This window comes from Somniosus microcephalus, chromosome 11, assembly GCF_052327205.1.
Source record: "Somniosus microcephalus isolate GS21.2 chromosome 11, FLI_Smic_1.0, whole genome shotgun sequence".
In the NCBI taxonomy this organism is placed as follows: Eukaryota; Metazoa; Chordata; class Chondrichthyes; order Squaliformes; family Somniosidae; genus Somniosus; species Somniosus microcephalus.
In genome coordinates, this window is record NC_140997.1 from 22,498,958 (window position 1) to 22,525,406 (window position 26,449).

Consider the following 26,449-nt stretch of genomic DNA (forward strand, 5'->3'; position numbering starts at 1 on the left):
GATATTGTAAGAAACCGAGAAAGAGGGATAAGTCCTCTGCTTCACGTAACCCACCTGTCCTGAAAATGTTACAGGATAGGCCGAAATATTAATGATCGGTGAAATGCAGCTAAGGAAATATATTCTTACAATTCCTCAAGCAACACCAACAAAACCTATGGCCAGATTACAAGAAAATTAATTTGAATGTTTCTCTAACTCGCAGTTGGCCTCAAAAATGCTCAATTTTGTTCCAAACCAGGTTAGAAGGTTTTGACATTTTACCGTGGAGCATATCGTTGCCCGCGTGACTGAGATTTAAATATACTATATTTTGAAACACTGCAAGCATCTGTCAGGCCTGGTGACCAATGTGCGAGGGAAGCTCCCCACAAACCAAATGATTGTGCGCCATGCCAACACGGTCACGAATGACAACTCTTCAGAATGAGCTTTGCCAGCTGGAATCCCAGGCGGTGGGGGGGAAATGTGATCACAGAATCCCACAGCACAGAGGGAGGCCATCCGGGCCATCCCGCCTGTGTCGGCCCTCTGAACGAGCTACCAACTAGTCCCACTCCCCTGCTCCTCTCCCATAGCCCTGCACATTTTTCCTTTTTGGGCAGAGATCCCATTTCCTTTTGAAAGTTACAATTGAATCCGCTTCCACCACCCTTTCAGGCAGTGCATTCCAGATCATAAAATCTCACTGTGTAAAAACATTTCTCCTCATCTCCCTCACTGTCTCTTTTGCCAATTATTTCAAATCTGTGTCCTCTGGTTACCGACCCTCCTGCCTGTGGAAACAGTTTCTTCTTATCTACTCTATCAAAATCACTCATAATTTTGAACACCTCTATTAAATCTCCCCTTATCCTTCCCTGCTTTAAGGAGAACAATCCCAGTTTCTCCAGTCTCTCCACATAACTGAAACCCCTTATCCCTGGTAACATTCTAGTAAATCTGCACCCTCTCCAAGGCCTCGATGTCATTTCTAAAGTGTGGTGCCCAGAATTGGACACAGTGCTCTAGCTGAGGCCTAACCAGTGATTTATAAAAGTTGAGCCTAACTAGGTTGAAGGATAACTGGCATAATTATTAGGCTGGCATTGCTACTAATGTACTTCTTGTTGCATGGTTGTACAAATCCATTGAAAGTGACCACAGAGAAGTTTGCAGCCTTTTTTAGCAGCGGCTCAGTGGGTAGCGCTCTCGCCTCTGAGTCAGAAGGTTGTGTCATGAATCTTATCATCATGAAGAAATGACTCATGAAATAACACTGGGCGGCCAGCTGGTGGCGTCGTCCAAGGAGTCTAAATACTCGGGCGTGGGCCCAGCTTGCCCAGGACGTTTTTGTAACCAGGAACTAGTGATGTAACTAGAATCTCATGGTTGTGAAACAGTTGATTAAAGCCTTGTTTTATACTCAACCAAGTGCTTAGTGAGTTTTCTTACGTCAGGTTGTAGATTCAAGTCCCACTCCAGAGACTTGTGCGCATAATCTTAGCTGACACTCCAGTGTAGTACTGAGGGAGCGCTGCACTGTCTATTGGATGTGACGTTAAACCGAGGCCCCGTCTGCCCTCTCAGGTGGACGTAAGAGATCCCATGACACTATTCAAAGAAGAGCAGGGGAGATCACCCCGGTGTTCTGGCCCCTCAATCAATATCACTAAAATAGATTATCTGGTCATTATCACATTGCTGTTTGCGGGAGCTTGCTGTGCGCAAATTGGCTGCCGCGTTTCCTACATTACAACAGTGACCACACTTCAAAAAGTACTCCATTGGCTGTAAAGGCTGTAAAGTGCTTTGGGACGTCCTGAAGATGTGATAGACGCCGTATTAATACAAGTCTTCTTTTCTTCATTTCTCATCATTTAGAGATGCTGAGGTAGTCAGTAAGTATTCACTGTAAAAAATTAGAGGAGCTAATAACAGGGATGAGGAATTGATGTAACAATCGGCTCTTTTTTCTTTTCCTAATCAGATAATCTGCTGTTGGTGAATGATCCTAACCAATACTTCTGGGTGTGTCAGGGTGTGGTTAAAGTGGACCACATGGATGATGGTGAAGAGTTGGAACTCACTGACGTATGTACTTTAACATTAAACTGCAGTTGCGTGCTCTGACAATTCCTCTTTGTAGAAAACATTCCTTCAAATTAAGTTGTTATTACAGTAAACTCTTTCTTATCCGGCACCTACGGGGCCAGGTTGGTGCCGGTTGCTGAAAAATTCTGGATAACAGAGAGGCAGGCAATTTTTAACACAAACAAAAATAAAAACCACGGACTAACTCGGCCACCGCGGGAGACTCGGACTCGGCAAAACGAGTGCTGGATGGATTCGGCAAAATTGCCGGTTATCTATTTTGCCGGTTATTAAAGAATTCCGGATGATTAAGTGCTGTTTAAACAAGAGTTTGCTGTAATTGGAAAAAAATACTCAAAAGCATTTCACAGGGATGCTGTTGATGCTCATCTGAAAAGTGCAGCGGCCATTCGGAGCAACTCGTCACGCCAGCTGAATCGAATGACCTTGGTTGATGAGGTAACTATACTTGTGAGCAAGGACTGCCCAGAAAATATATTTGACTTGAATTTTCAAAAGGCAAAGTGCGAAGCGGATGAAAATCCTCTCAGCACACTATTTTGAGTACACTGATTAACATCCCTGCATTATATTCTTCTGTACGCTATTTTACCAAAGTTTTAAATGGGCTGTCATTTATCCTGTGTGGAGTTTGCACATTCTCCCCGTGTTTGCGTGGGTTTTCTCCGGGTGCTCCGGTTTCCTCCCACAATCCAAAGATGTGCGGGTTAGGTTGATTGGCTATGATAAATTGACCCTTAGTGTTAGGGGGATTAAATACGTGGGGTTACAGGGATAGGGTGGGATTTGTGTCGGTGCAGGCTCGATGGGCCGAAATGGCCTCTATCTGCACTGTGGGGTTTCTGTGATTCTGTGATTCTGTGATCACTCACATTAGCGAATGAAGGAAAATATACCCCCATGTACGACAACAACTTGCATTTATATAGCGCCTTTAACATAGTAAAACATCCCCAAGGCGCTTACAATGAAAAGAATATCAGGAACCATGCCTTCCATTCGGAGAACTGAACTTCTGCTCTCTGTTGAAGGAAGGAAGATAGAGAGGAAACGTGATGTAAGCCTGTAAGATGCTGAAAGGCTAGTCAGATTATTTAACTTAACAGTTAGAGAGAATTTACAACACGGAGCAGGCCATTTGGCCCAAACAAGCCATGTCGGTGTTTGCCCTCCAGTCGAGCAAATAAACCGAATGACATTTACCCGCTCTGTTTCCATATCCCTTCATCCCCTTCACCAACCTTCACTGCCGAACCAATCTAACCTTGAAGGCTGACATCGTTTCTGCCTCACCCACTAACCCTGGAAGTGAATCCCTCAGCCTCGCAACGCTCTGTGTGAAGATGTCACGCCTGCCTTCTGCTCTAAATCTCTTACATTTAACCTTGTATCGCGATGGACCATACAGCCTTTAAATATTCCACATTCACTTGTGCTCTCACTGGGGAAGAATATCATTTAAATACTAGTCAAGATTGACATTTGGGGTGGTTCGATTATCCTCGGCACACCCACCCCAAATTGGACTGGGTAGTTGCAGAGAATGGGGGGGAGGGAAATCGGGCAGCGAGGCCTCAAGTGCCCAACCTCAAGTTTCTTCCCCTTCACCCCAGCCGGGAAAACCACTGGCTGCCTCTGCATTGCCTGTAAATGCCAGCAGGCAAGTGGGGCCTGGGAAGCTGTCTGATTTCCCTACTTACTGCCACTGCCTTTGCCAACTGCAGGGACTGGATAGCAGTAGTTCCTGGGTAGTGGCAGTGGCCCTCTAAGCCACTGGGTGGAGGGTGAGGGCCTAGTAGTGGGCTCCTATGGCCCCCCCATATAGGCCCTAAATACTGACCCTGTTAAAGGCCTCGGCCCTTTCTGAGGTCTTCAGTCAAATCGGTACTGCAGTCTTTGGGGCTCTCCTGCCCTCTTGAAGGATGTTCCTTCCATTTCCGATGCTGCAGTGGACGTCTAGATGCGGCAGTACTGTGTGGCAGGCTTCCTCTCGGTGGCAGAGAGCCCGCAGGAGCCTGCCCTGCAACTTTCGTGAGGCCCAGAGAGCAAACTGGGCCAGGGTCAGGGGTCATGGTTAAGAATCCATTGCTAGAAACCATTTTAACTTGGCATAGTATGAGTCATTTTAGCTTAGATATTAGCTCTAATATGCCAGAAGGACAGTCCTAATGCTCATGTTTTTGAGATAAGAATTGCTATTTGTTTTGAGGCTTATTTTCCACATATAAAATAGTCAAGTAAAACCACAATGAATGTTTGATTGCTAGCTTGCCTTTGATGTACTGGGCTTCACTGCTGAGGAGAAACTTTCTATCTACAAACTGACGGGGGCCATTATGCATTTCGGTAACATGAAGTTCAAGCAGAAACCAAGAGAGGAACAGGCAGAAATCGACACCCCTGAAGGTATATTTTGCAGTTTCAGTTTCAGATTTCCAATCACGCACAGTGTACTGGAGGAAGCATCAAGTGGTGAAACTAGAGAATGAGTTATTGCAACTAACATTAGTGACGTGAACAGAAACACCCAATCAGGTCAATTGTCCTCTACCTTGCCAACAGCATCAAAAAGATGTACTGTCCAGAGTGCATAACCTATTAGTCTTGTCTCTTCCCAAAAGGGGCAGTCACTGACAGAAGTCTACGATATAAGTAGCCTATAGATTAATCTTGGTAAAATACATCTGCACAGTATATTCTCTCAAACATTGAGAGTAATGTTGACTTTGGGCAATAGTGTAAAACAGGCCATCGTGAATCGCCAGCCCGTTTTCCATCCCCCCCAATTTTTATTTCCATTGAAGTCACTGGAAATGGAAATGGGGAGAGATGGAAAACGGGCGGCTGGTTCGACATTGCCCGGTTAACACTATTGCCCAAAGTCATACTAACCCCAGTGTCGCTGTACAACCTAGTCATTTATACAATAGTCTGCTGTCATACACAGCTGACATGTGATCTATACACTACCAGTTCTGAATCAGTTGCTAACTGTTAATAAAAGTTCTTGCCGATGTTTCTAATCAGGTATGTGATTGTTGCTTCAAAGTTTATTCCAGAAGAGGTCAAAATGCAGACGTGAAGCTACATGGCAAACAGCAATGTGTGAACATACTCTGGTCGGGGCTTATTTTATCAGTCAGAACACAAAGATGTGGCATCAAACTTGATTAAATATGGAAACTGTAAACTGTTGGCTGTAACAATAAAGCTGTACTTTTGCTATTCTTTACGACTATCCATCATGGAGTTCTCACTGCCACCTCTCCTGTTTCCAGTGGCTGACAAGGTCTCTCACTTGATGACTCTCAATTCGGGCGAGCTACAGAAAGGCATCACCAGGCCAAGGGTAAAGGTCGGCAATGAATTTGTGCAGAAGAGCCAGACCATGGACCAAGTAAGCATTCGTATCCCATTTCATTTTCTTCTCTATATTATTCAATCTCTTTTTGCTATTTAGAAAATCTATACAGCAAAAAACTATCAGCAGTCAACTTGCATCTGTATTTAGTTAACTCATTGCCAACTTTTCCCCTTCTTCCTCTCCAAAGGGTTTTAACTCCTGTTGAGGTACACTTATGCGGGTGCCAAGTGCTCTTCCAGTACCTCACTAAAGTGGCCATTCTTCCTGTGTGAGCCCAAGGACTGTAAGTGCGGGCAAAGTGCGGGGAGCGTAGCAGACAAGCCTAGCCTGTCTGCACCCAAAGTCTGCGCGGGTCCACTTTCCACCACAGGCTACTGGATATCAATCAGGAGCAGGAACCTTGGCTGATTTTCCCCTTCCTAACCCAAAGGCAGTGAGCCAAATTATATCACCCCTTGCAGAAATCTGGTAACTCAGAACAGGCTGGGAATCGAGCCTGGGACCTTTTGGTCTACAATGTTCAGTGGCATGAAGGCCTCACCAAGTGAGCCACTGGGAAACCACACAGTCAGTCCAAGAGCATTACTCTGGTCGTTCGAAAGACTTAGAAGGCAGTAGTTTTACTGGGTATTAAAATGCTGTGGACCCAGAAGATTGCAAAGATGAGAAACCCACTTTTTCTTCTTCTCAACTCACTAGAAGGTTGTGCGACTGATCCCGCCCTCACCTGACATCCACAGACAGTACAGGAGTGGGTCACTGGACAACAAACAAGACCAGGCACTGAGCTACTTCATCCTTTTTCAAGCCCAGGGAAACCGAGACCAATTGTATTGCTGCCCCAGCTGAAATCAGCTAATTAACCCAAACTGAGGAATCAACCAGGATATACACACTAGTGGGCTCAATTTTAACTCCCCTCCACCCCCCGACCTGGTGGAAACCGAGCTGGGGGGGTGTGGATGGGGGGTGGGTGTGGGCAGTTATAATGGAGCGTGGGGGAGGGCGGGGTGGTGGTAGGATTAACCCATTCCTTTCCCACCGCGATCTGGCCGACTGCAATTTTATATTTCAGGCGGCCAAGTGCGGGCCAGCCCAAGCTGTCAGCGTCCTCTTTAAATATGCAGGTCAGGCTCAGGTGAGGTAATCGGGGCCTGGGCTGCCATTTTAATCTGAGGCCTGTGCAGTGGCGCCTTCCCCGCCAGGCCAAAGCTGCCGGGAACAGCAGCCAAAAGAGGCCCAGAAAGGTAAGTCTTGACATTTTCACTTCCTTGTTGACCAGGAGGAGCTGGAGTGCTCCTACAGGCCCCACATGGAAACCTTGGTGCCCACCCATTCCCCAGGCTTCTTCCCCACTGTTATGTTCATAAATAACTAGACATTATCATTATGAACAGCTAGCTTGAGCTAGTCACTTTATTCATGCCATGTGGACTTGTACAGCATCCATCTTGACTACTGCCTTGTGGGTAGCCTGGTGCATCGTGGGTAGTCCCACTCTTATATACATACAGCTCCACCTAGTGTACCATTCTAGAATGACATGTTACTGATCATTACACCCACCAGCCGCCTCCCCCCCCACCCGATGGGGAATCCAATCCACCCCCTTCCCCGCTGCCCTTTGATGGACTTACTGGCGTAAGAAAATTACTAGGCACTTGGTCTAAGCGTTAAACAAAGCTTTAATCAACTGTTTTACAACATAGAGGTCTAGTTGTGTCCTTCACTAGTTCCTGTTAAGAATGTCCTGCGCAAGCTGGGCCCATGCCCAAGTATTTATACTTTCCCTGGACAGCGCCACCTGCAGGCCGCTCAGTTGATTCATGTCATTTACCTTGTGCTGAGACCGGTCCCGTGGGTCCCTGGCGGTGGCTTCCTGCTGCCCCGATTTTCCCACTCCCGCCCGCCGTCCTGCCAGGTTTGGGCGCCATTCCCATTTTGCTTATCTATATGACGGCCAGGGAGTTAAAATTTCTCCGGGCCTCAGTAGGTGAGCACTCGCACTGGTCCACCCAACCCCCCCCCCGACTCACCCTACCACCCACCCCATCGCACGGACCGATCCCAACCCCAAGTTAAAATCGACGCCACTCCCACAGACTGAGAACAGATCATCTTGAATCTGCGCCAGCCGCCTGACAGCAGTCTTCACCACAAGAACGACTTTGATGAGCGGGATTTTATTTTTGCTCTCTTTCAGTGCTACAATGCAACTGGTGCATTGGCGAAGGGCGTTTATGACAAAATGTTCAAGTGGATGGTTCACAGAATCAACAGGACCTTGGACACCAAGTCACAACGTCAGTACTTCATAGGAGTGCTGGATATCGCTGGCTTTGAGATCTTTGAGGTACAGAGTCTAACCGTGCAGCAACTTTACAACCAAAAAAAAAACGACACTCCTTTGTCACCGATAATTATTAAAGCAAAAACTTACCCGAGATCAAACTCTACCTGGCGGCAATGTTCCCTTTAACTGTTTCTTTGAGGTGTGCGGCCCCTTTAACGGGCTGCGCGGCGCATTCAAATTCTCGCACATGCGCGGTTTCTCCTATTTTACAGACGGCAAACATAAGAAACAGGAGCAGGCGCAGGAGTCGGCCACTTGGCCCTCTCGAGCCTGCTCCGCCATTCAATAAGATCATGGCTGATCTTGGGCTCAAAGCCACTTCCCCGCCCACAAGCGGCCTACGTGGGAGCTCCCGACAACTGCGCGACCGCGCAGCTTGAAGGGAACATTGCCCGGCGGGCGTAAATTTTGACTTTGGGCGACAGTGTAAAGCAGGCGCTATCGGCTCAGCCGCCTGTTGGCCAATGAAAACTAGGGGAGCTGTAAAATGGGCGGATGATCCGATCTCGCTCGTGTTACACAATCGCCCGAAGTCAAAAGGACCCCCAGTGTTCTGAAAACCTTGGTCCTGCCACATTGTGAAGAAATCAGCTTGAGCGACGAAGGTATGGATCAGCGAGACAGAATACAAGTTTTATTTATTGGCAACTGGAGTTAGATTAGATGTTCATCCGTGCTGGTAGTGAGATGCATTTTCAGACCAGAGTTCAGGTGCGTTCAGAGCAGAAGTTTTCACAGCACAGAGAGATAAAAATATTTTGCCCTGTAGCAAGTGGAACTGTGCAGTCTAGTCATGTATGGAATGACTTCCAAACAAAGCCTCAGGACACGTGTAATTATGAAAGGGATTTGATAGGGTAGACGTAGAGAAGATGATTCCACTTGTGGAGGAGTCCAAAACTAGGGGCCGTAAATATAAGATGTTCACTAATAAATCCAATAAGGAATTCAGGAGAAACTTCTTTACCCAAAGAGTAGTGCGACTGTGGAACTCGCGACCACAGGGAGTGGTTGAGGTGAAAAACCCAGATGCATTTAAGGAGCAGCTAGATAAGTACATGAGGGAGAAAGGAATAGAAGGATATGTTGATAGGGTCAGAGGAAGTAAAGCGGGAGGAGGCTCGTGTGGAGCATAAACACCGACGTGGACCAGTTGGGCCGAATGGCCTGTTTCTGTGCTGGAGATTCTATGTAATGCATGACAGCCTCAGAGGTGAAAAAGTATATTTGAAAATTAGGGTTTTGAGAGGACGAGGAATTGATGGACAAAAGATGAACTTAAAAAATTGGAAGTAAAATTTGAGTTCTAAATAAATAAGGCTGTTCCGTTCTGGATGTAAAGCTAATGAGAATTGCCACTTAATCTCGCAATGAGTTAGAAGTCGGGCATATAGATAGAAAAGGATGCTCATTCTTACTATACCATTCTTATACTTTCACAGTTCAACAGCTTTGAGCAACTCTGCATCAACTTCACCAATGAGAAACTGCAACAGTTTTTCAATCACCACATGTTCGTCCTGGAACAGGAAGAATACAAGAAAGAAGGGATTTTCTGGGAGTTTATTGACTTCGGCATGGACCTTCAAGCCTGCATTGAGCTGCTGGAGAAGGTAATTCCATCAACAAAAAAAAGTCACACAAGCACATGTAAAAAAGCAAAATAGTGTGGATTCTGGAAACCTGAACCAGAACGGCAAAATGCTGGAGAGAAGAAACGCGTTTCTGGTCTAGAAATTCCAGCTGGGTGCACAGGTGAAGCAGGGGCCAAAACGCTGAGGCCCAAGGTGCACCTGATATTTGCTTTACACTTGCTTGTGAATTTTGCACTCATCCAGGTAAGGCACTTCATTGCTGTGAAGTAAAACCATTTCAGGTGCCCAGTGCCAACATCACACACTCCCAGTATAGCGCCATTAGACGCAGAGTAAAGCTCTGTGCCAACATTGTGCCTCAGCCCCTGAAGAACCGCCCTTGCTACACCATCGTGGCATTTTCCACTTTCCAAATCTCACACAAACTGCCCAGTCAGCTCTTTGAGCAAGATTGCCCATTAGTACCAAACTAAAGGCAGTTTTATGCTGTTGGTCCATGCCTGTCAATCATTTGGTTCAGATGGCGCAAACTCACTTTGCACAGCGGCTTTCAGTTTTGGATCGGTAGCAATGGCGCGATTTTTGATTTTATTACAGTGACAATTCTTCTGCTGTTTGTTTCCAGCCTATGGGCATCTTCTCCATCCTGGAAGAGCAATGTGTGTTCCCCAAGGCCACTGATGCAACATTCAAGGCTGCCCTGTATGAGAATCATTTGGGCAAGTCCCATAATTTCCTGAAACCGAAAGCTGGGAGAGGCAAAAGGGAAGCCACCTTTGAGCTCGTCCACTACGCCGGCACAGTGAGTATTCAGCAAAAGTACACCGCTCTGAAATTCCACAGCTATTACAAAAAGACTTGTGGAGGCGAGGGGTTGGCGGGGCAGGGTTGGGGGGGTGGGGAGGCGGTGAAATTGGTGAACACAAGTAGCTGCCAACAGGCTGATGCCAAATCCACTCTGAAGTCAATTGGAAAAGGAAAATGGGGCGCGGTGTAAATCGGGCACGCCGATTCGCCGACAGCCCGTTTCGCGCTACCACCATTCACCGATTGCACCCCCTCAATCACACCTGTGTTTGAGTATTTTGGCCGTTTCTAGCAGGGGGGGAATCAATTGGGCCACTTCTGTGCTTTAGATAAACCCAGCTAATGCTGCTCAGCTTGTCAAACCGTGCTAAACTTGGTTAAAGAGAATTGCAAGACGAAAACACGCCTGGCCACGGATTGCACCTCCATCTGCACTGACACAAGAAGCCGTTTGTGATGACAACTCCACGTGTGATGACACATTACTCTTGCAAATCGTCATTCATACCTGTGCATCCCATATAGTAATATTGAGCACACGCAAGTTCCATATTAGCTGATCATCACTGGAAATGTGTTTGTAATTTCAACTAACACAATTAGCGGACTCATGAGATTGATGCTGGTTCACGAATGATTTATGATGCTGTTCCAAAATCCGCAATAGCCATTGTCTGGATTTATCCAGAGTAGGTTTTAATAAGCCAGATTTTAACACTGCTCTTCTGGTGGGAACTGTGTGGGCGGGCAGTTAAAATGACTCATGCATATTACATGCACCGATCCCACTGCCTTCCCGTGACTTACGGTCTTAACCAGACCAATCTGGCCGCAAGCAGCGTCAGGACCAGAAGAGGCCCAGAAAGACAATGGGTTTTTGGTTTTTTTAAGTTTTCTTGTGGGCCAGGAGGAACAGGATTGCTCCTCCGGGCCCCACAAGCAAAACCTTGGAATTCCCCTCGCTGCGGGTTTCGCTCCCCCTCCCCCGACCGTGAAGCTTTCCCGAACCCCTTACCTGAGCGGGGAGGCCCATTCCTTCTGGTCCTTCGGCCGCCCGACATTCCGCTTCCGCCCACCTGCCAACCACCACTTCCTGCCGGGTTGGGGTGGGAGGCCGACAGGGCCTACGCAGACAAGGCCCGGGAGTTAAAATCTCCCGGGCCCCACGCTGCAGCGATTCGGGTGGTTTGCCGTCCAAAATGGCCCTTGCCTGCATGACTCCCGCCCCCAGTTAAATTCGCCATTGGTGCCTGATGTGCCTCAATGAATCCGAGACTCAACGTTAACGGAGCAAAGCAAGGCTTTTATTAACTCAGAAAGTAATACACGTTGGAGAAGTGTCTCTCATCCAGAGATCTGCTGTACTGGATGTGAGACATGCTGGGCCTGCTTAAGTAGGGGCCAGGTATGGGCGGAGCCCTACACACAATACAATACAGGTAAGGAAATGAAACTGAAACTAAACTAAACACAGAGAATACAGTGCCTGATGAATGGCATATTTCATCACATTCGCCCCTTCTACAGATTTAGTCTGTTCGGGGGTTTGGTAGTCCTCTGTGACTGATGTAGCTGTTGTGGTGCCGCGGGTGTCGGCTGGGTGTCCCCGGTGGCCTCCTGGGTCTCTGCCGGGGGCGCTGCCAGGGTTGTTGAAGGGGTAGTTGGTGGGGGCACCGTTGGTCGGTGTTCTTCCGGGGGTGATGAAAGAGTAGTGGGTGGGTAAGAGTTGCTGTGATCGTTGTTGCTGTTGTTGTCGTGGTTGTTGTCGTTACCGGCTGGGGTGACGTCTTTTATGGACACGGTGTCCTCCCTTCCGTTGGCGTGCCGGACATACGCGTATTGGGGGTTGGCGTGGAGTAGGTGCACTGACTCCATGAGAGAGTCCGTCTTGTGGCCCCTCACATGCCTTCGTACAAATACCTTTCCTGGGGTGGAGAGCCATGACGGCATGGATACGCCTGAGGTGGATTTCCGGGGAAAGACAAACATTCGTTCATGAGGCGTGGCATTAGTGGCAGTACACAATAGCGACCGTATCGAATGGAGCACATCTGGGAGGACTTCCTGCCAGCGGGAGATAGGGAGGCCCTTGGTCCTTAGAGCTAGAGTGACTGCTTTCCATACTGTCCCGTTCTCTCGCTCCACTTGACCGTTACCCTGGGGGTTGTAGCTGGTGGTACGGCTCGTGGCGATCCCCTTGGACAGCATGTACTGGCGTAGCTCTTCACTCATGAAGGACGCCCCCCTATCCGTATGGATGTAGCTCGGCATACCGAACAGGCAGAACAAGCTGTTGAGGCATTTAATGACCGTGGCGCTGGTCATGTCTGGGCAGGGGAAGGCGAATGGGAAACGGGAGTATTCGTCCACAATGTTCAGGAAGTAAACATTGCGGTCGACTGACGGGAGGGGGCCCTTGAAATCTAAGCTGAGCCGCTCAAAGGGCCGTGTAGCTTTGATTAAGTGGGCTCTATCTGGGCGGTAGAACCGAGGCTTGCACTCAGCACAAGTGCGGCAGTTCCTGGTCAGAGACCGAACTTCCTCAATCGAGTAGGGTAAGTTGCGGGACTTTATGAAGTGGAACAGCCGTGTGACCCCGGGGTGGCAGAGGTCGTTGTGGAGGGTCTGTAGCCAATCCCCGGTGGCGCTGGCACACATCCCTCGTGAGAGGGCGTCGGGGGATTCGTTAAGGGCCCCTGGCCGGTAAATGATGTCATAATCGAAGGTGGAGAGCTCGATCCGCCACCTAAGAATCTTATCATTTTTAATCTCCACCCTCTGTTTATTATTGAACATAAACGCTACCGACCGCTGGTCGGTAAGTAGGGTGAAGCGTTTGCCGGCTAGGTAGTGCCACCAGTGGCGCACTGCCTCCACGATGGCTTGGGCCTCCTTTTCCACGGAGGAGTGTCTGATCTCGGGCCCTTGGAGGGTCCTCGAGAAGAAAGCTACGGGCCGCCCCGCCTGGTTGAGGGTGGCCGCCAAGGCAAAGTCAGACGCATCACTTTCCACTTGAAAGGGAGTGTTCTCGTCCACTGCCTGTAGCGTGGCCCGCTCAATATCCCGCTTAATGCTTTTGAAGGCGGCGTGGGCCTCAGCAGAGAGCGGAAAAGAGGATGCTTTCAAGAGGGGGCGGGCTTTGTCGGAGTAGTTGGGGACCCATTGGGCATAATAAGAAAATAACCCCAGGGTCTGGTCCGATTTCCCCATTCTCCACCACGCTGCCTAATATGCAGAGGCGCGTGGTGTTGAAAACGCACTTGTCCTCGTTGTAAGTGAGGTTGAGATTTTGTGCGGTTTTCAGGAACCTCTCGAGGTTCGAGTCGTGATCCTGCTGGTTGTGACCGCAGATGGTGACGTTGTCGAGGTAGGGGAAGGTTGCCCGCAAGTGGTGGTCATCGACCATGCGGTCCATCTCCCTCTGGAAGACCGAGACCCCATTCGTCACCCCAAAGGGGACTCTGAGGAATTGGTAGAGGCGTCCATTCGCCTCGAAGGCAGTCCTCTGGTCTGATAGGGAGCTGGTGGTACGCTGACTTGAGGTCGATGGTGGAGAACACCCGGTATTGGGCGATTTGGTTCACCATCTCGGATATGCGGGGTAGCGGGTAGGCGTCTAGCTGGGTGTATAGATTAACCGTCTGGCTATAATCTATCACCATCCGCTTCTTCTCGCTACCCCTCACCACCACTTGGGCGCGCCACGGGCTGTTGCTGCGTTCGATAATGCGCCCCTTCAGGAGCCTGTCTACCTCGGTTGCGATAAACCGCCTGTCCTCCCAGCTGTACCTCCTGCTTTTGGTCGCTATTGGCCGGCAGTTGGGAGTAAGTTTCGCGAATAGCGAAGGCGGCTTTACCTTCAGGGTAGCCAGACCGCACACTGAGGGGCGGCTGGGACCCACCGTACTTGAGCGTGATGCTTTGGTGGTGGCACTGGAAATCCAGGCCCAAGATCACGCTCGCACATAGATTCTTCATGATTAGTAATTTAAAATTATCGTATACGGTTCCGTTAACGGACAATTGTACCGCACAGTAACCCATAACGGTCGATGTCTGGGTTTTATCAGCCATAGAGATGGTGCCCCGAGCAGGGACCACCATTAGAGAGAGTTGTTGTGCCAGTTCCGGGTGGATAAAACTCTTCGTGCTTCCACTGTCAAATAAACATTTAACCCCGCACCCGTTTACCTCGATGTCCACCATTGATTTGGATAGCGGGTGTGGTCTGGTCTGGTCCACTGTGACCGATGCCACTGTAGGGCCCTGATCGAGACAAGATGGCGTCCACGCTGTCTGCTCACAAGATGGCGGACCCCACGAGGTCGGGCAAGATGGCGTTCAAGATGGCCGCTCCCACGGCGCACACGCGGCGGTGGCGGGTTTTCCAGCGGGGTTCCCTCTGCACACCTTCCCGAAGTGCCCCTTCTTACCGCACTTAAAGCAGGTGGTGCCTTTCGCCGGGCACAGGTTTCTGATGTGCTTCGGCTGCCCGCAGAAGTAGCAGTTGGGGCCCCGACGCGTCGCGGCTGTCGTAGGGCTTCTGGGGGGAGAGCGGGGCCCCGACGGTGTTGGGCTGCCGGGCGGGGAAGATGCCTTCCAAGATGGCGGCGCCCTTGGTGCACACGTGGCGGCGTGGGCGGCGCGGGCTGAAGAGTAGGCGTCCGAGTTTCTCTGGGCCACATCCAGGGATCGCGCTGTGTCCACAGCCTGTTTCAGGTCCGATCCCGTTTTTTCCAGTAGTCTCTGCCGGATGTAAGTGGAGCTGAGGCCTGTGATAAAGGCATCACGAATAAGCTCATCAGTGTACACTGCGGCTTTTACATCTTGGCACTTGCAGTCTTTGCCAAGCGTTTTCAGGGTGACTAGGAACTCATCCAGCGATTCCCCAGGTCGCTGTGCGCGAGTAGCGAGCAGATGCCTAGCGTACACCTCGTTCGTAGGCTGTTGGTAATGCGCCTTTAGGATGTCGCAGGCGGCCGGGTACGTGTCGGCGTCTTGGATGAGGGGGTAAACCCCGTGGCTTACCCAATTCCGCAGGATTCCGAGTTTCATACTTTCAGCGTCCGTAGCGCCTGTGATGGCTGCGGAATTGTCCAGGAAGAATTCCATACACTTAAACCAGTGTCCGAATCGTGACGATGCGTCCGAAGCATGCGGGTCCAAATCCAAATGTTCGGGTTTCAAGAGTTGGTCCATTGCGTTGAAAATTGAGTTAATAAAATTGATGTGCCTCAATGAATCCGAGACTCAACGTTAACGGAGCAAAGCAAGGCTTTTATTAACTCAGAAAGTAATACACATTGGAGAAGTGTCTCTCATCCAGAGATCTGCTGTACTGGATGTGAGACACGCTGGGCCTGCTTAAGTAGGGGCCAGGTATGGGCGGAGCCCTACACACAATACAATACAGGTAAGGAAATGAAACTGAAACTAAACTAAACACAGAGAATACAGTGCCTGATGAATGGCATATTTCATCACAGTGCCTGTACTATATTTCTCTTTCCCTTCCTCAGGTTGGCTACAGCACTCAAGGTTGGCTGGAGAAGAACAAGGATCCCTTGAATGAGACTGTGGTGGCTCTTTTCCAGAAATCTAGCCAGGTTCTGCTACCCATTCTCTTCAAAGAAGAGGAATCACCAGGTGAGTTACGGCGAACACAAGGACATCTGTAGGGTAAACCAGAAAGAGGGATGAGCAAAAGGGGAAGACCAATGCCATCAAATGTTAAGAATGGAGTAGTACAAGGATAAAATGTACTTTCCTCTTTATGTTCCTTGTCCAACTTGATAAATGTTTCAACGTCGATGAATTTTTGATTGAGCCTCTATGAAGCACCTTGGGATGTTTTTTCTACATTATGGGCACTGCATGAACACAAGTTGTTATCACAGCCACTGCTACAATAGTTCGGGTGAATTGAGACAGCAAGTGAAGGAGGGAGCAGCACCAATCACACAGAAGCACAGCCGGGTGACCAGGGCAGAGGGGAAGGGAAACTCAGACACACGCGCGGTATGGGCAGGGCTTAAGCCTAATTTAAGCACTCCAGATGCCCGACATGCCATCTGTGCAGGTACCCATTAATGCTGAGTCCTGTGCTTGAGTATAAAATGGTGAGAGCTTTTTATTAATTGAGTGCAATTGTTTATTTTACAAAATCCTCTCATTGCAGCCGGCGCTAAGAAGCAGAAGAAAGGCTCTTCTTTCCAGACTGTTTCTGCCTTCTACAGGGTAAGACCTCTGCGCAAATTCCCCAGCAGAAGCAGTCGGCATCGTATCTCTCTCTCTTGCCCGTTCTTTATTATTTTGCCTTTATCCCATTTCGCTCTTTTCTCCTCACCTTTTGATGACCCTTTTCCTCATTCGTTGCCCTTCACATTTCCGGACACAAGGATGAGATAGTCATTGTTCTTTGCTCCATTCTTTACCTGCATCATTCTGTGGTCCCTTTTTGTCTTGTCTCATTTCACTTTATTGCTGCAGTTTTTATTGTGTCATTTCTGGACATTACAGGAGCAACTGAACAAGCTGATGACCACACTGCGCAGCACAGCGCCCCACTTTGTCCGATGCATCGTGCCAAATGAAAACAAACAGTCAGGTGAGTCCAACTCTCAGTAGGACCACAGTAACTAGTACCGAAAACAAATCACTTGCTGCTTTTTTTGGGCTTAAATTTGAAGAAGGAATCAGTATGAAAAACCATTCGCTTTTTAACACGTGCAGTTGAAATTAGGCTCAACTATATCAGAATACGGACAATTACAAGAATTTACAGCACAGAAACAGGCCATTCGGCCCAACATGTCTATGTCGGTATTTATGCTCCACACGAGCCTCCTCCCACCCCTCTTCATCTAACCCTATCAGCATAACCCTCTATTCCTTTCTCCCTCATGCGCTTATCTACCTTCCCCTTAAATGCATCTATGCTATTTGCCTCAACACCATCACCTCCAAGTTCCTCTCCAAGTCACACACCATCCTGACTGAGAAATATATCATCGTTCCTTCATCATCGCTGGGTCAAAATCCTGAAACTCCCTCCCTAACAGCACTGTGGGAGTACCTTCACCACACGGACTGCAGCAGGCGGCTCACCACCACCTTCCCATGGGCAACTGGCGATGGGCAATAAATGCTGGCCTTGCCAGCGACGCCCACATCCCATGAACGAATATTTAAAAAAAACTACTCCTTATGGTAGCGAGTTCCACATTCTAACCACTCTCTGGGTAATCGTAAACATTTTCATAACTGGGCAACATTTCACACTTAAATCAAGATTTAGCTGTTACACCTGACTCAGGAATTCTGTAGACCGGAAATGAATGGGAAGTGAATGACCAGATTGGAATTCGAAGGTTGAGTGATGACGATATCTAGCCAACAGCGTTAAATGTTGGGCCAACTCCAGTAGGAGTCCTGTTAACCGCAGGGTGATTTCTCTTCCAGGTGAGTGTGATGCTGTCCTGGTTCTTCACCAGCTGGCCTGTAACGGTGTGCTGGAGGGGATCCGTATCTGCAGGAAAGGCTTCCCCAACAGACTGCAGTACCCTGAGTTTAAACAAAGGCAAGTTATATCCCAGTCTACTTGTATACAATCACAGCACAACCAGCACGGTTTGATTTACGGCTCTTAGTTACGATAATATAATCAAACCAGTCCATCGAGATCACTGGAAACAAGACACCACCTTCCATTGTTCTTCAGTTATTTCCAAAAAGAGCAACAACTGGCATTTGCTGTATATAACACCTTTAACCTAGTTAAACGTCCCAAGGCGCTTCGCAGGAGCGCGATAAAAAACAACATTTGACACCGAGCCACATAAGGAGGTATTAGGACAGGTGACCAAATGCTTGGTCAAAGAGGTGGGTTTTAAGGAGCGTCTTAAAGGAGGAGAGAGGGGCAGAGAGGTTTAGGGAGGGAATTCCAGAGCTCAGGGCCGAGGCAGCTGAAGGCACGGCTGCCAATGGTGGAGCGACGAAAATCAAGGATGCGCACGTGCAGAATTGGAGGAGCGCAGAGATCTCGGGGGGGTTGTTGGGTTGAAGGAGATTACAGAGATGGGGAGGGATTTGAAAACAAGGATGAGAATTTTAAAATCGAGGCACTGTTGAACCGGGAGCCAATGCAGGTCAGCGAGCACAGGGGTGATGGGTGAAGGGGACCTGATGTGAGTTAGAATACGGGCAGCAGAGTTTTGCATGATCTCAAGTTTATGGGGGGTGGAAGGTGGGAGGCTGGCCAGGAGTGTGTTGGAATAGTCAAGTCTAGAGGTAAGGAAGACAGGGATGAGGGTTTCAGCAGCAGATGAGCTGAGGGAGGGGTGGAGACGGGCAATGTTACGGAGGTGGAAGTAGGCGGTCTTGGTGATGGAGAGTGTAGTGTATGTAACCTGTACCACCTTAAGAGGATACCTTAAGGTGATGGACTACTTTTTGATGGCTCCTGTACATTGTAGTACCGGTGGTGACCACACCGGTATATAAACCCTGTGGAGCAAAGTGTATTCCAGTTCAGCCCTGACCCTCAGTTACTAAAGACCTGTTTAAGTATTTCTGTAGTCTGTGTCCAGTTATTCAGCATAACTACATTTGAAAGCACAGACTCAACAGTGGCGACGAGTCTGATCTTACCTAGCGGCAGTTGCATCGAAGGAAGCTTCGCCTCTGAAACGGGCGTCGAACAAGGACATCCACCCTCAACATCCTGCTGGGCACTGCATAGCACGGGAGGCAATCGGGAACCCGGGTTGGGTTCTGGCCACGAAGTCTAACATCAGTGAACATCCCTTCGACGACAGCGGCGGGTAAGCCCGATCGAGCGGTACGGGGGGGAAGTCGGCCGAGTTGTCAGTAAGAGAAGGGGAGGGAAACGACGAAAAGGGCGGAGAACACGACCGCAGCCGGTGTCAGGGGCCGGACTGCAATCGGGGCAGAGACGCGCAGCAGCCAGAAAAGCGTTTATGTCCACAAGGACCGCGGGAGTGGCGGGGGAACAAGAGCAGCAGCGTCGGGGAAAATAAAGGACCGCTGGGAGGCGAGAACGGCAACAGCGCAGTAATCGCCATTTTTAGTCGGCGGGGGAAGAAGACAAGCGCGGGAAAAGCCGCCAAGCACGGGAAGCCGCCATTTTGAGAAATAAAATAAAATAATAATCATAATCCGAAGGAAAGGAAACTCAACAAGGATGCCAAAAACGGGTAACATCACTGCTTTTGATAGCGATGTGGAAGATTGGGCCACTTATGTGGAACGCGTTGAAGTTTACTGTATAGCGAATGAGGTACCGGTGGATAAGAAAGCACTAACCCTATTAAACTTGATGGGTGCGAAGACGTATGGGTTATTAAGGAACCTTGTAACACCAGATAAACCGGTAGGAAAGAGTTTCGTGGATATTGTTACTATCCTGCAAGAGCATTTAAACCCCACGCCGCTGCTGATAGTGGAACTATTTAAATTCTACAAAAGAATTCAACTTAAAGAGGAAAGCAACGCTGAATTCTTAATCGAACTGCGCAAGTTATCAAAGTACTGTCAGTTCGGTACAGGACTAGCAGACGCACTGAGAGATAAGTTTGTGTGTGGGCTCCTAAGGGAAGGAACCCAGAAGCGACTGCTAGAGGAAAAGGATCTTACGCTGGACAAAGCTTTCAGCATTGCAGCATCGCACGAGGCAGCAGCATGAGGCACTGCAGAAATGCAGCAAAGGCCATTGGAATTCAGCACCAATGAAATGGCATTGGGCGCAGTAAAGTGCTATCGTTGCGGAAGGACAACGCATGACCAGAACCAGTGCTGATTCAAAGATAAAGAATGCAGGCAATGTGGCAAACTTGGTCACATAGCGAGAGTATGCCGGTCAGGAAAGAAGACCAGCAGCAAAAAGTCGCCGCAGGAGAAGTACAAAAAAGTACATAAGGTGACAGAGAACAGTTCGGATGAACAGAAGATGGATTCAGACTCCAGCAGTAAGGAACTGGGTTGTCTAAAAATACATAATGTGGGTAACACAGCAGACCACCAAACTATCTGGGTCATGCTTCGGATAGCAGGAGTCCAAGTGAAGATGGAATTGGACACTGGATCGGCATTGACGGTCATGAATAAGCAAGATTACAAAAGGTTATTCTCACACATTCCCCTAAGGGATACGGAGATTGTATTGAAAACATACACGGGGCAAAGAGTATACCCCATCGGAAAGATAAAGGTAAATGTGGTCTACAATGGTAAAGAAAGTCAGGAAATGGACTTGTATGTGTTACCTGATGGAGGTCCGCCACTACTGGGACGGGAATGGATCCGGAGAATAAATGTGGACTGGCATTCCATACAAGCACTAACTGTAGATTCCTGTAAAGAGGACGACGTCAAACCTAAACGACTGTCCAAAATATTGGACGATGCTAAGGAGGTGTTCCAACAGGGACTGGGAACACTGAAAGGAATTACGGCAAACATCAAGGTTGAAGAACATGCAAACCCAAAATTTTTCAAAGCCAGACCGGTACCTTATGCGATACGACCTGCTGTGGAAGCAGAGCTGGAAGGGCTAGAACGTTCAGGAGTACTGTCAAAGGTGGACTGGAGCGAATGGGCCACACCCATTGTTCCCGTCATGAAGCGTTCGTTGAGCAACAAGCCGGGGGAACCTGGGAAGGTTCGCATCTGTGGCGATTTCAAGATCACTGTTAATCCGGTTCTTCACATGGTGCAATATCCGCTTCCGCGGATTGAAGATATCTTCGCTTCGCTGTCTGGCGGGAAACACTTCACCAAGCGTAGACCTGGTGCAGGCGTACCTACAGATGGAAGTTGATGAAGCGTCACGCCAGTATCTCACGATCAACACACATAAGGGCTTATATCGGTATAATAGACTGGTTTTTGGAGTGGCATCGGCTCCAGCGATTTGGCAAAGGGCCATGGAGCAGGTATTGCAGGGAATTCCAGGCACACAATGCTACCTGGACGACATTCTGATTACAGGAGATGATGATAAGGAGCACCTCGCGAATTTGGAGCAGGTGCTCACCAGATTGAAAGAATATGGACTCAGAGTTAATCGCCAGAAATGTGAGTTCTTTCAAAAGCGAATCTCGTACTGCGGCCACGTCATTGACCAGGAGGGGCTCCATAAGTCACCTGACAAGATCGAAGCTGTTGTGAAAGCTCCCGCTCCGGAAAATGTATCCCAGTTGAGGTCGTTCCTTGGGTTGGTTAACTATTACCACAAGTTTCTTCCAAATTTATCCACGGTGTTACACCTGCTGAACACTCTTTTGCAAATGGGAGTACCATGGAAGTGGAGCGAGGATTGTAAGCGGGCTTTTCAAAAAAGCAAGGCACTGATCACCTCTAAGGAAGTGTTGGCTCACTTTAACCCAACGCTGCCTATTCGCTTAGCTTGTGATGCTTCTCCATATGGTATCGGGGCAGTGCTCTCACATAAGTTGCCAAATGGCTTGGAAAGGCCAGTCGCGTTCGCATCCAGATCATTGACCTCCGCAGAGCGCAACTATGCTCAGATAGATAGGGAGGCTCTCAGCCTCGTGTGGGGAGTTAAGAAATTTAACCATTACCTGCAAGGCCAAAAGTTTACGCTGCTGACAGATCACCAGCCGTTGGTTTCCATTTTTAACCCTAAGAAGGGTGTTCCGGTTATGACGGCGCAGAGGCTTCAGAGATGGTCCCTTTTCCTAGGGGCACATCAATATGATATCGAATTCAAAGGTACAAAGCAACATGGTAATGCTGATGGGCTGTCGCGCCTGCCACTACCTACAGCGGAAGAGGCACCGGCAGTTGACCCTGTCGAGATATTTCACTCGACCATCATCGAATGCTTACCAGTCACCAATGCGAGTATTGAGAGAGGGACCCGAAACGACCCGACACTGTCTCGGGTCTACGATTTGACAGTGAAGGGATGGCCAGCACATGGCGACCCACTGTTACCAGCATTCTCAGCCAGACGAGAACAGCTGTCCGTCTGTCAAGGAACATTGATGTATGGAACAAGGGTGATTATTCCTCCTAAATTAAGGGAGAGAGTTCTGAAGGAACTGCATGAAGGTCATCTGGGGGGAGTCAAGATGAAAAGCCTTGCTAGGGCTTATGTGTGGTGGCCAGGTATCGACAAACAAATAGAGGATCTGACTAAAAGCTGCTCAGGGTGCCAAAAAGTTCAAAACGCGCCTCCAATTGCACCGCTGCGTCTGTGGGAATGGCCTTCAACCCCATGGCAACGTGTGCATATCGACTTTGCAGGTCCATTCATGGATTCCATGTTTTTGATAGCGGTAGACGCACATTCTAAATGGCCAGAAGTGATTAAGATGTCGACCACTACCTCTGAAAAGACGATCGCAGTTCTAAGAACCATATTTGCAAGGAATGGGTTGCCGGAACAAATATGTTCAGACAACGGACCACAGTTCGTGTCAGAAGAATTCCAGAAATTCATGAAAAAGAATGGGGTGAAACACTATACATCTGCCCCATATCATCCGGCTACCAATGGGTTGGCCGAGAGATTTGTACAAACGTTCAAAAAGGCGATAAAGGCCATGAGCAAAGACCATATTCCACTACAACACAAGGTGGACAATTTCCTGATGGCATATTGAAACACCACGCATGCAGTGACAAATCAAAGCCCTGCCATAATGTTCTATAACAGGAGTTTGCGGTCCCGGTTGGATTTGTTAAAACCCAATGTGCGTAGGGAAGTCGAAAACAAGCAATTCCAGCACGTAAATAACAAGGCCACTCGGAGTTTCGAAATAGGACAACCAGTGTTGGCCAGGGACTATAGGAATGATAAATGGCAATCCGGAACAATTCGTGCCCGACAAGGACCCTTGATGTACACGGTAGACGTTGGAGAGAACGTAATACGACGTCATGCTGACCAACTTGTGGAATCGAGAACAAGGGTCGACCCCATGTCTACGGCAGAGACACCAGTTGAAGAAGTTATTGAGCCTGTAGCATCTACCTCAGACTCGAACGTACATGATGATGTTCAATCCATAGGAGATCAAATGGATGAGTCACCCCAGCAACGAGAACCAGAGACCCCTGAAAGGCGTTATCCGGCCCGGATCAGGAGGCCTCCTCAGAGACTGAATCTTTGAACAGTTTTGTGTGAAAGTTGTATATGTGTTATCCATGTAATGTTTAAATTGGGGTGTACACTGTTAAGCTAAAAGGGGAGGAATTGTAGTGTATGTAACCTGTACCACCTTAAGAGGATACCTTAAGGTGATGGACTACTTTTTGATGGCTCCTGTACATTGTAGTACCGGTGGTGACCACACCGGTATATAAACCCTGTGGAGCAAAGTGTATTCCAGTTCAGCCCTGACCCTCAGTTACTAAAGACCTGTTTAAGTATTTCTGTAGTCTGTGTCCAGTAATTCAGCATAACTACATTTGAAAGCACAGACTCAACAGAGAGGATGTGGGGTCGAAAGCTCAGCTCAGGGTCAAATGGAAAGCCAATGTTGCGAGCGGCTTGTTTCAGCCTCAGACAGTGACCAGGGAGAGGGATGGGGTCGGTGGCTAGTGGCCTGCAAAATCTATTACAGGTAGACTATCCTTTATCCGAAAACCTCGGGACCAGCCGTGTTTCGGTTTTCGGAAAATTTCGGATTTCAGAAGGTATTTTATAAGACTGGGAAATTTGTCGGGGGTGGGGGTCGGCGGGGGTCCGCGGGGGGTCGTCGGGGGTGGGGGTCGTCGGGGGTGGGGGTCGGCGGTGGGGGTCGGCGGGGGGTTGGCGGGGGGGTCGGGGGTGGGGGTCGGCGGGGGTGGGGGTCGGCGGGGGGGTCGGCGGGGGTCGGGGTCGGCGGGGGGATCCGCGGGGGGTCGTCGGCGGGGGTCGGGGTCGTGCGCACGACTTACGCGGACCCTCTGCTCAGCGTAAGTTGTGCGCCACTCTGGTCATGTCGTGCGCACGACTTACGCTGAACGAAAAAACCTTCGGTTTTTAGAGGGTTTCGGTTTTCGGAAGTTCGGATAAAGGGTAGTCTACCTGTACTGTGTTTAATTCAAAACAGCGAAAAAGAGAAAGCTGTAAACATAATACAATCTTTAGTCTGCATAAAATTTGGATAAATTAACTTATTTAATTTTTTTTTGCTCAGGTACCATATCTTGAACCCCAATATCATCCCGAAGGGATTTGTTGATAATAAGAAAGCTTCAGAATTGGTCCTTGGTTCCATTGGCCTGGATGACAATGAATACAAAATTGGATACACAAAGGTAGCATATCGTCAGGTGAAATAGAAATATCTCTTCAATTCTGAAGTCACACAGAAGTTAATGTAGAGAACTTCTGTGTCAGCCATTTAGGACTGAGAGGAGGAGAAATTTCTTCACTCAGAGGGTGGTGAATCTTTGGAATTCTCTACCCCAGAGAGTTGTGGAGGCTCAGTCGTTGAGTATATTCAAGACAGAGATCGATAGATTTTTGAATATTAAAGGAATCAAGGGATATGGGGATAGTGCGGGAAGGTGGAGTTGAGGTCGAAGATCAGCCATGATCTTATTGAATGGCGGAGCAGGCTCGAGGGGCCGAATGGCCGACTCCCTGCTACTATTCCTTATGTTTCTTATATGAGGTGTCAGTAGTTTGGTTCATTTGATATGAATGGTGGATATTGTCACACTGCTTTTTAATTCAATTTTACACAGATATTTGAAAATACACTCGGCCTTGAGATCCAATGCCTATCGTGAGAAACCTTTAGTTACTCCACATTCTCTATTTTCATGCTATTTAATTCCTCATCTGTTCAAATCACTTCTAATATATTTGACAAATTGCATCTCTCCGTCTGCAAGAGGAATTTCCCAATGATAATCTGCTAACTGTGCCATTGGACCTCAAACATCGAAAGTTTCAATCCCAGTTGTAAGTGTAAGATGATTAAAGGAATTGATGAGGTAGATAGAGAGAAACGATTTCCTCTGGTGGGGGAGTCCAGATTACAAGGGGGCATAACCTTACAATTAGAGCCAGGTTGTACAGGGGTGATGTCAGGAAGCACTTCTTCACACAAAGGGTAGTGGAAATCTGGAACTCTCTCCCCCAAAACGCTGTTGAGTCTGGGGGCGTCAATTGAAAATGTGAAATCTGAGATTGATAGATTTTTGTTAGGTAAGGGCATCATGGGTTACAGAACCAAGGCTGGTAGATGGAGTTAAGATACAGATCAGCCATGATCTAATTGAATGACGGGACAAGCTCGAGAGGCTGAATGGCAGGCTCCTGTTCCGATGTTCCGTTCAATCTTGGCTGCCTCGTGAGGCAGAGTAATAAATGAGAATTCACGGAAATTTAAAATGTATTTCTTTAGTAATGGTTGCAGTGATCCTGGGCTGCTGAGGGTTTATCAGTGTTTGTTAGACGTAGGTCAAAATCTCCCATTGCTGCTTGTTATACCGTTGAATCTGTTACATGTACTTCACAGGTGTTCTTCCGAGCTGGTGTTCTGGCTAAGCTAGAGGATTTCCGTGATGAGCGACTGGCAAAGATTATGCGGATGATTCAGTCTCGTGCCCGTGGGATGCTGATGCGCATAGAATTCAAAAAGATGCTGGAGAGAAGGCGAGGCTTTACATTCAGTTAAACTTGACTTATGGATGTCCTGTAATAATGATATAGTATGCATAATCTTGAAGGGATATTTTTCACGAAGCCATATATAGGAACATAGGAATTGCTAGATGAAAAAGACCACGGTCCATCTAGTTCACCTTCTACTGTCCTGGTAGTCGCTTTTTTGTATTCGTTTATGGGATGTGGGCGTCGCTGGCAAGGCCAGCAATTATTGCCCATCCCTGGTTGCCCTTGAGAAGGTGGTGGTGGGCCGTCTTCTTGAATTGCTGCAGTTCGTGTGGTGAAGGTACTCCCACGGTGCTGTTAGGGAGGTAGTTCCAGGATTTTGCGACGATGAAGGAATTATGATTGTTATAAATCTCATCATCAAGAAACTACTTATGAAATAATGCTGGACGGCCAGCTGGTGGCGCCGTCCAAGGAGTATAAATGCTCGGGCGTGGGCCCCAGCTTGCCAGGGACATTTTGTAAGACAAGGAGCTAGTGAAATACAACTAGACCTCCATGTTCTGAAACAAGTTGATTAAAGCCTTGCTTTATACTCAAACCAAGTGTGTAGTGAGTTTTATTATGTCAGCGATATATTT

At 48.4% G+C, this 26,449-nt stretch overlaps 2 protein-coding genes across 2 annotated transcripts in view; both read left to right on the forward strand.

Moving 5' to 3' along the window:
- Positions 1–4,583, forward strand: part of LOC147110376 (myosin-16-like) — a 28,154-nt gene extending 23,571 nt beyond the window's left edge. The window contains exons 10-11 of the mRNA XM_086002225.1: positions 1,970–2,073; positions 4,362–4,583. Of these exons, the coding sequence (XP_085858351.1) occupies positions 1,970–2,073; positions 4,362–4,583 (326 nt within the window). The remainder of the gene's footprint in view (positions 1–1,969; positions 2,074–4,361) is intronic.
- Positions 4,584–5,338: 755 nt separating this feature from the next.
- On the forward strand, positions 5,339–25,872 carry LOC147110377 (myosin-16-like). Its single transcript, XM_086002226.1, has 10 exons — positions 5,339–5,491; positions 7,662–7,811; positions 9,254–9,424; positions 10,032–10,208; positions 15,733–15,859; positions 16,392–16,450; positions 16,733–16,820; positions 17,675–17,792; positions 24,382–24,517; positions 25,714–25,872. The coding sequence occupies exons 1-10, from the start codon at positions 5,339–5,341 to the stop codon at positions 25,870–25,872; spliced, it is 1,338 nt and encodes a 445-aa protein (XP_085858352.1).
- Positions 25,873–26,449: the final 577 nt, after the last annotated feature.

What these genes read in the sequence shown, in the direction of transcription:
- LOC147110377 (XM_086002226.1), top strand. Translation starts at nt 5,339, where the DNA reads ATGGAGTTCTCACTGCCACCTCTCCTGTTTCCAGTGGCTGACAAGGTC. An exon ending in CTGGCTTTGAGATCTTTGAG is followed by an intron (nt 7,812 to 9,253) that starts GTACAGAGTCTA and finishes ATACTTTCACAG; the next exon opens with TTCAACAGCTTTGAGCAACT. An exon ending in CAAAGAAGAGGAATCACCAG is followed by an intron (nt 15,860 to 16,391) that starts GTGAGTTACGGC and finishes CTCTCATTGCAG; the next exon opens with CCGGCGCTAAGAAGCAGAAG.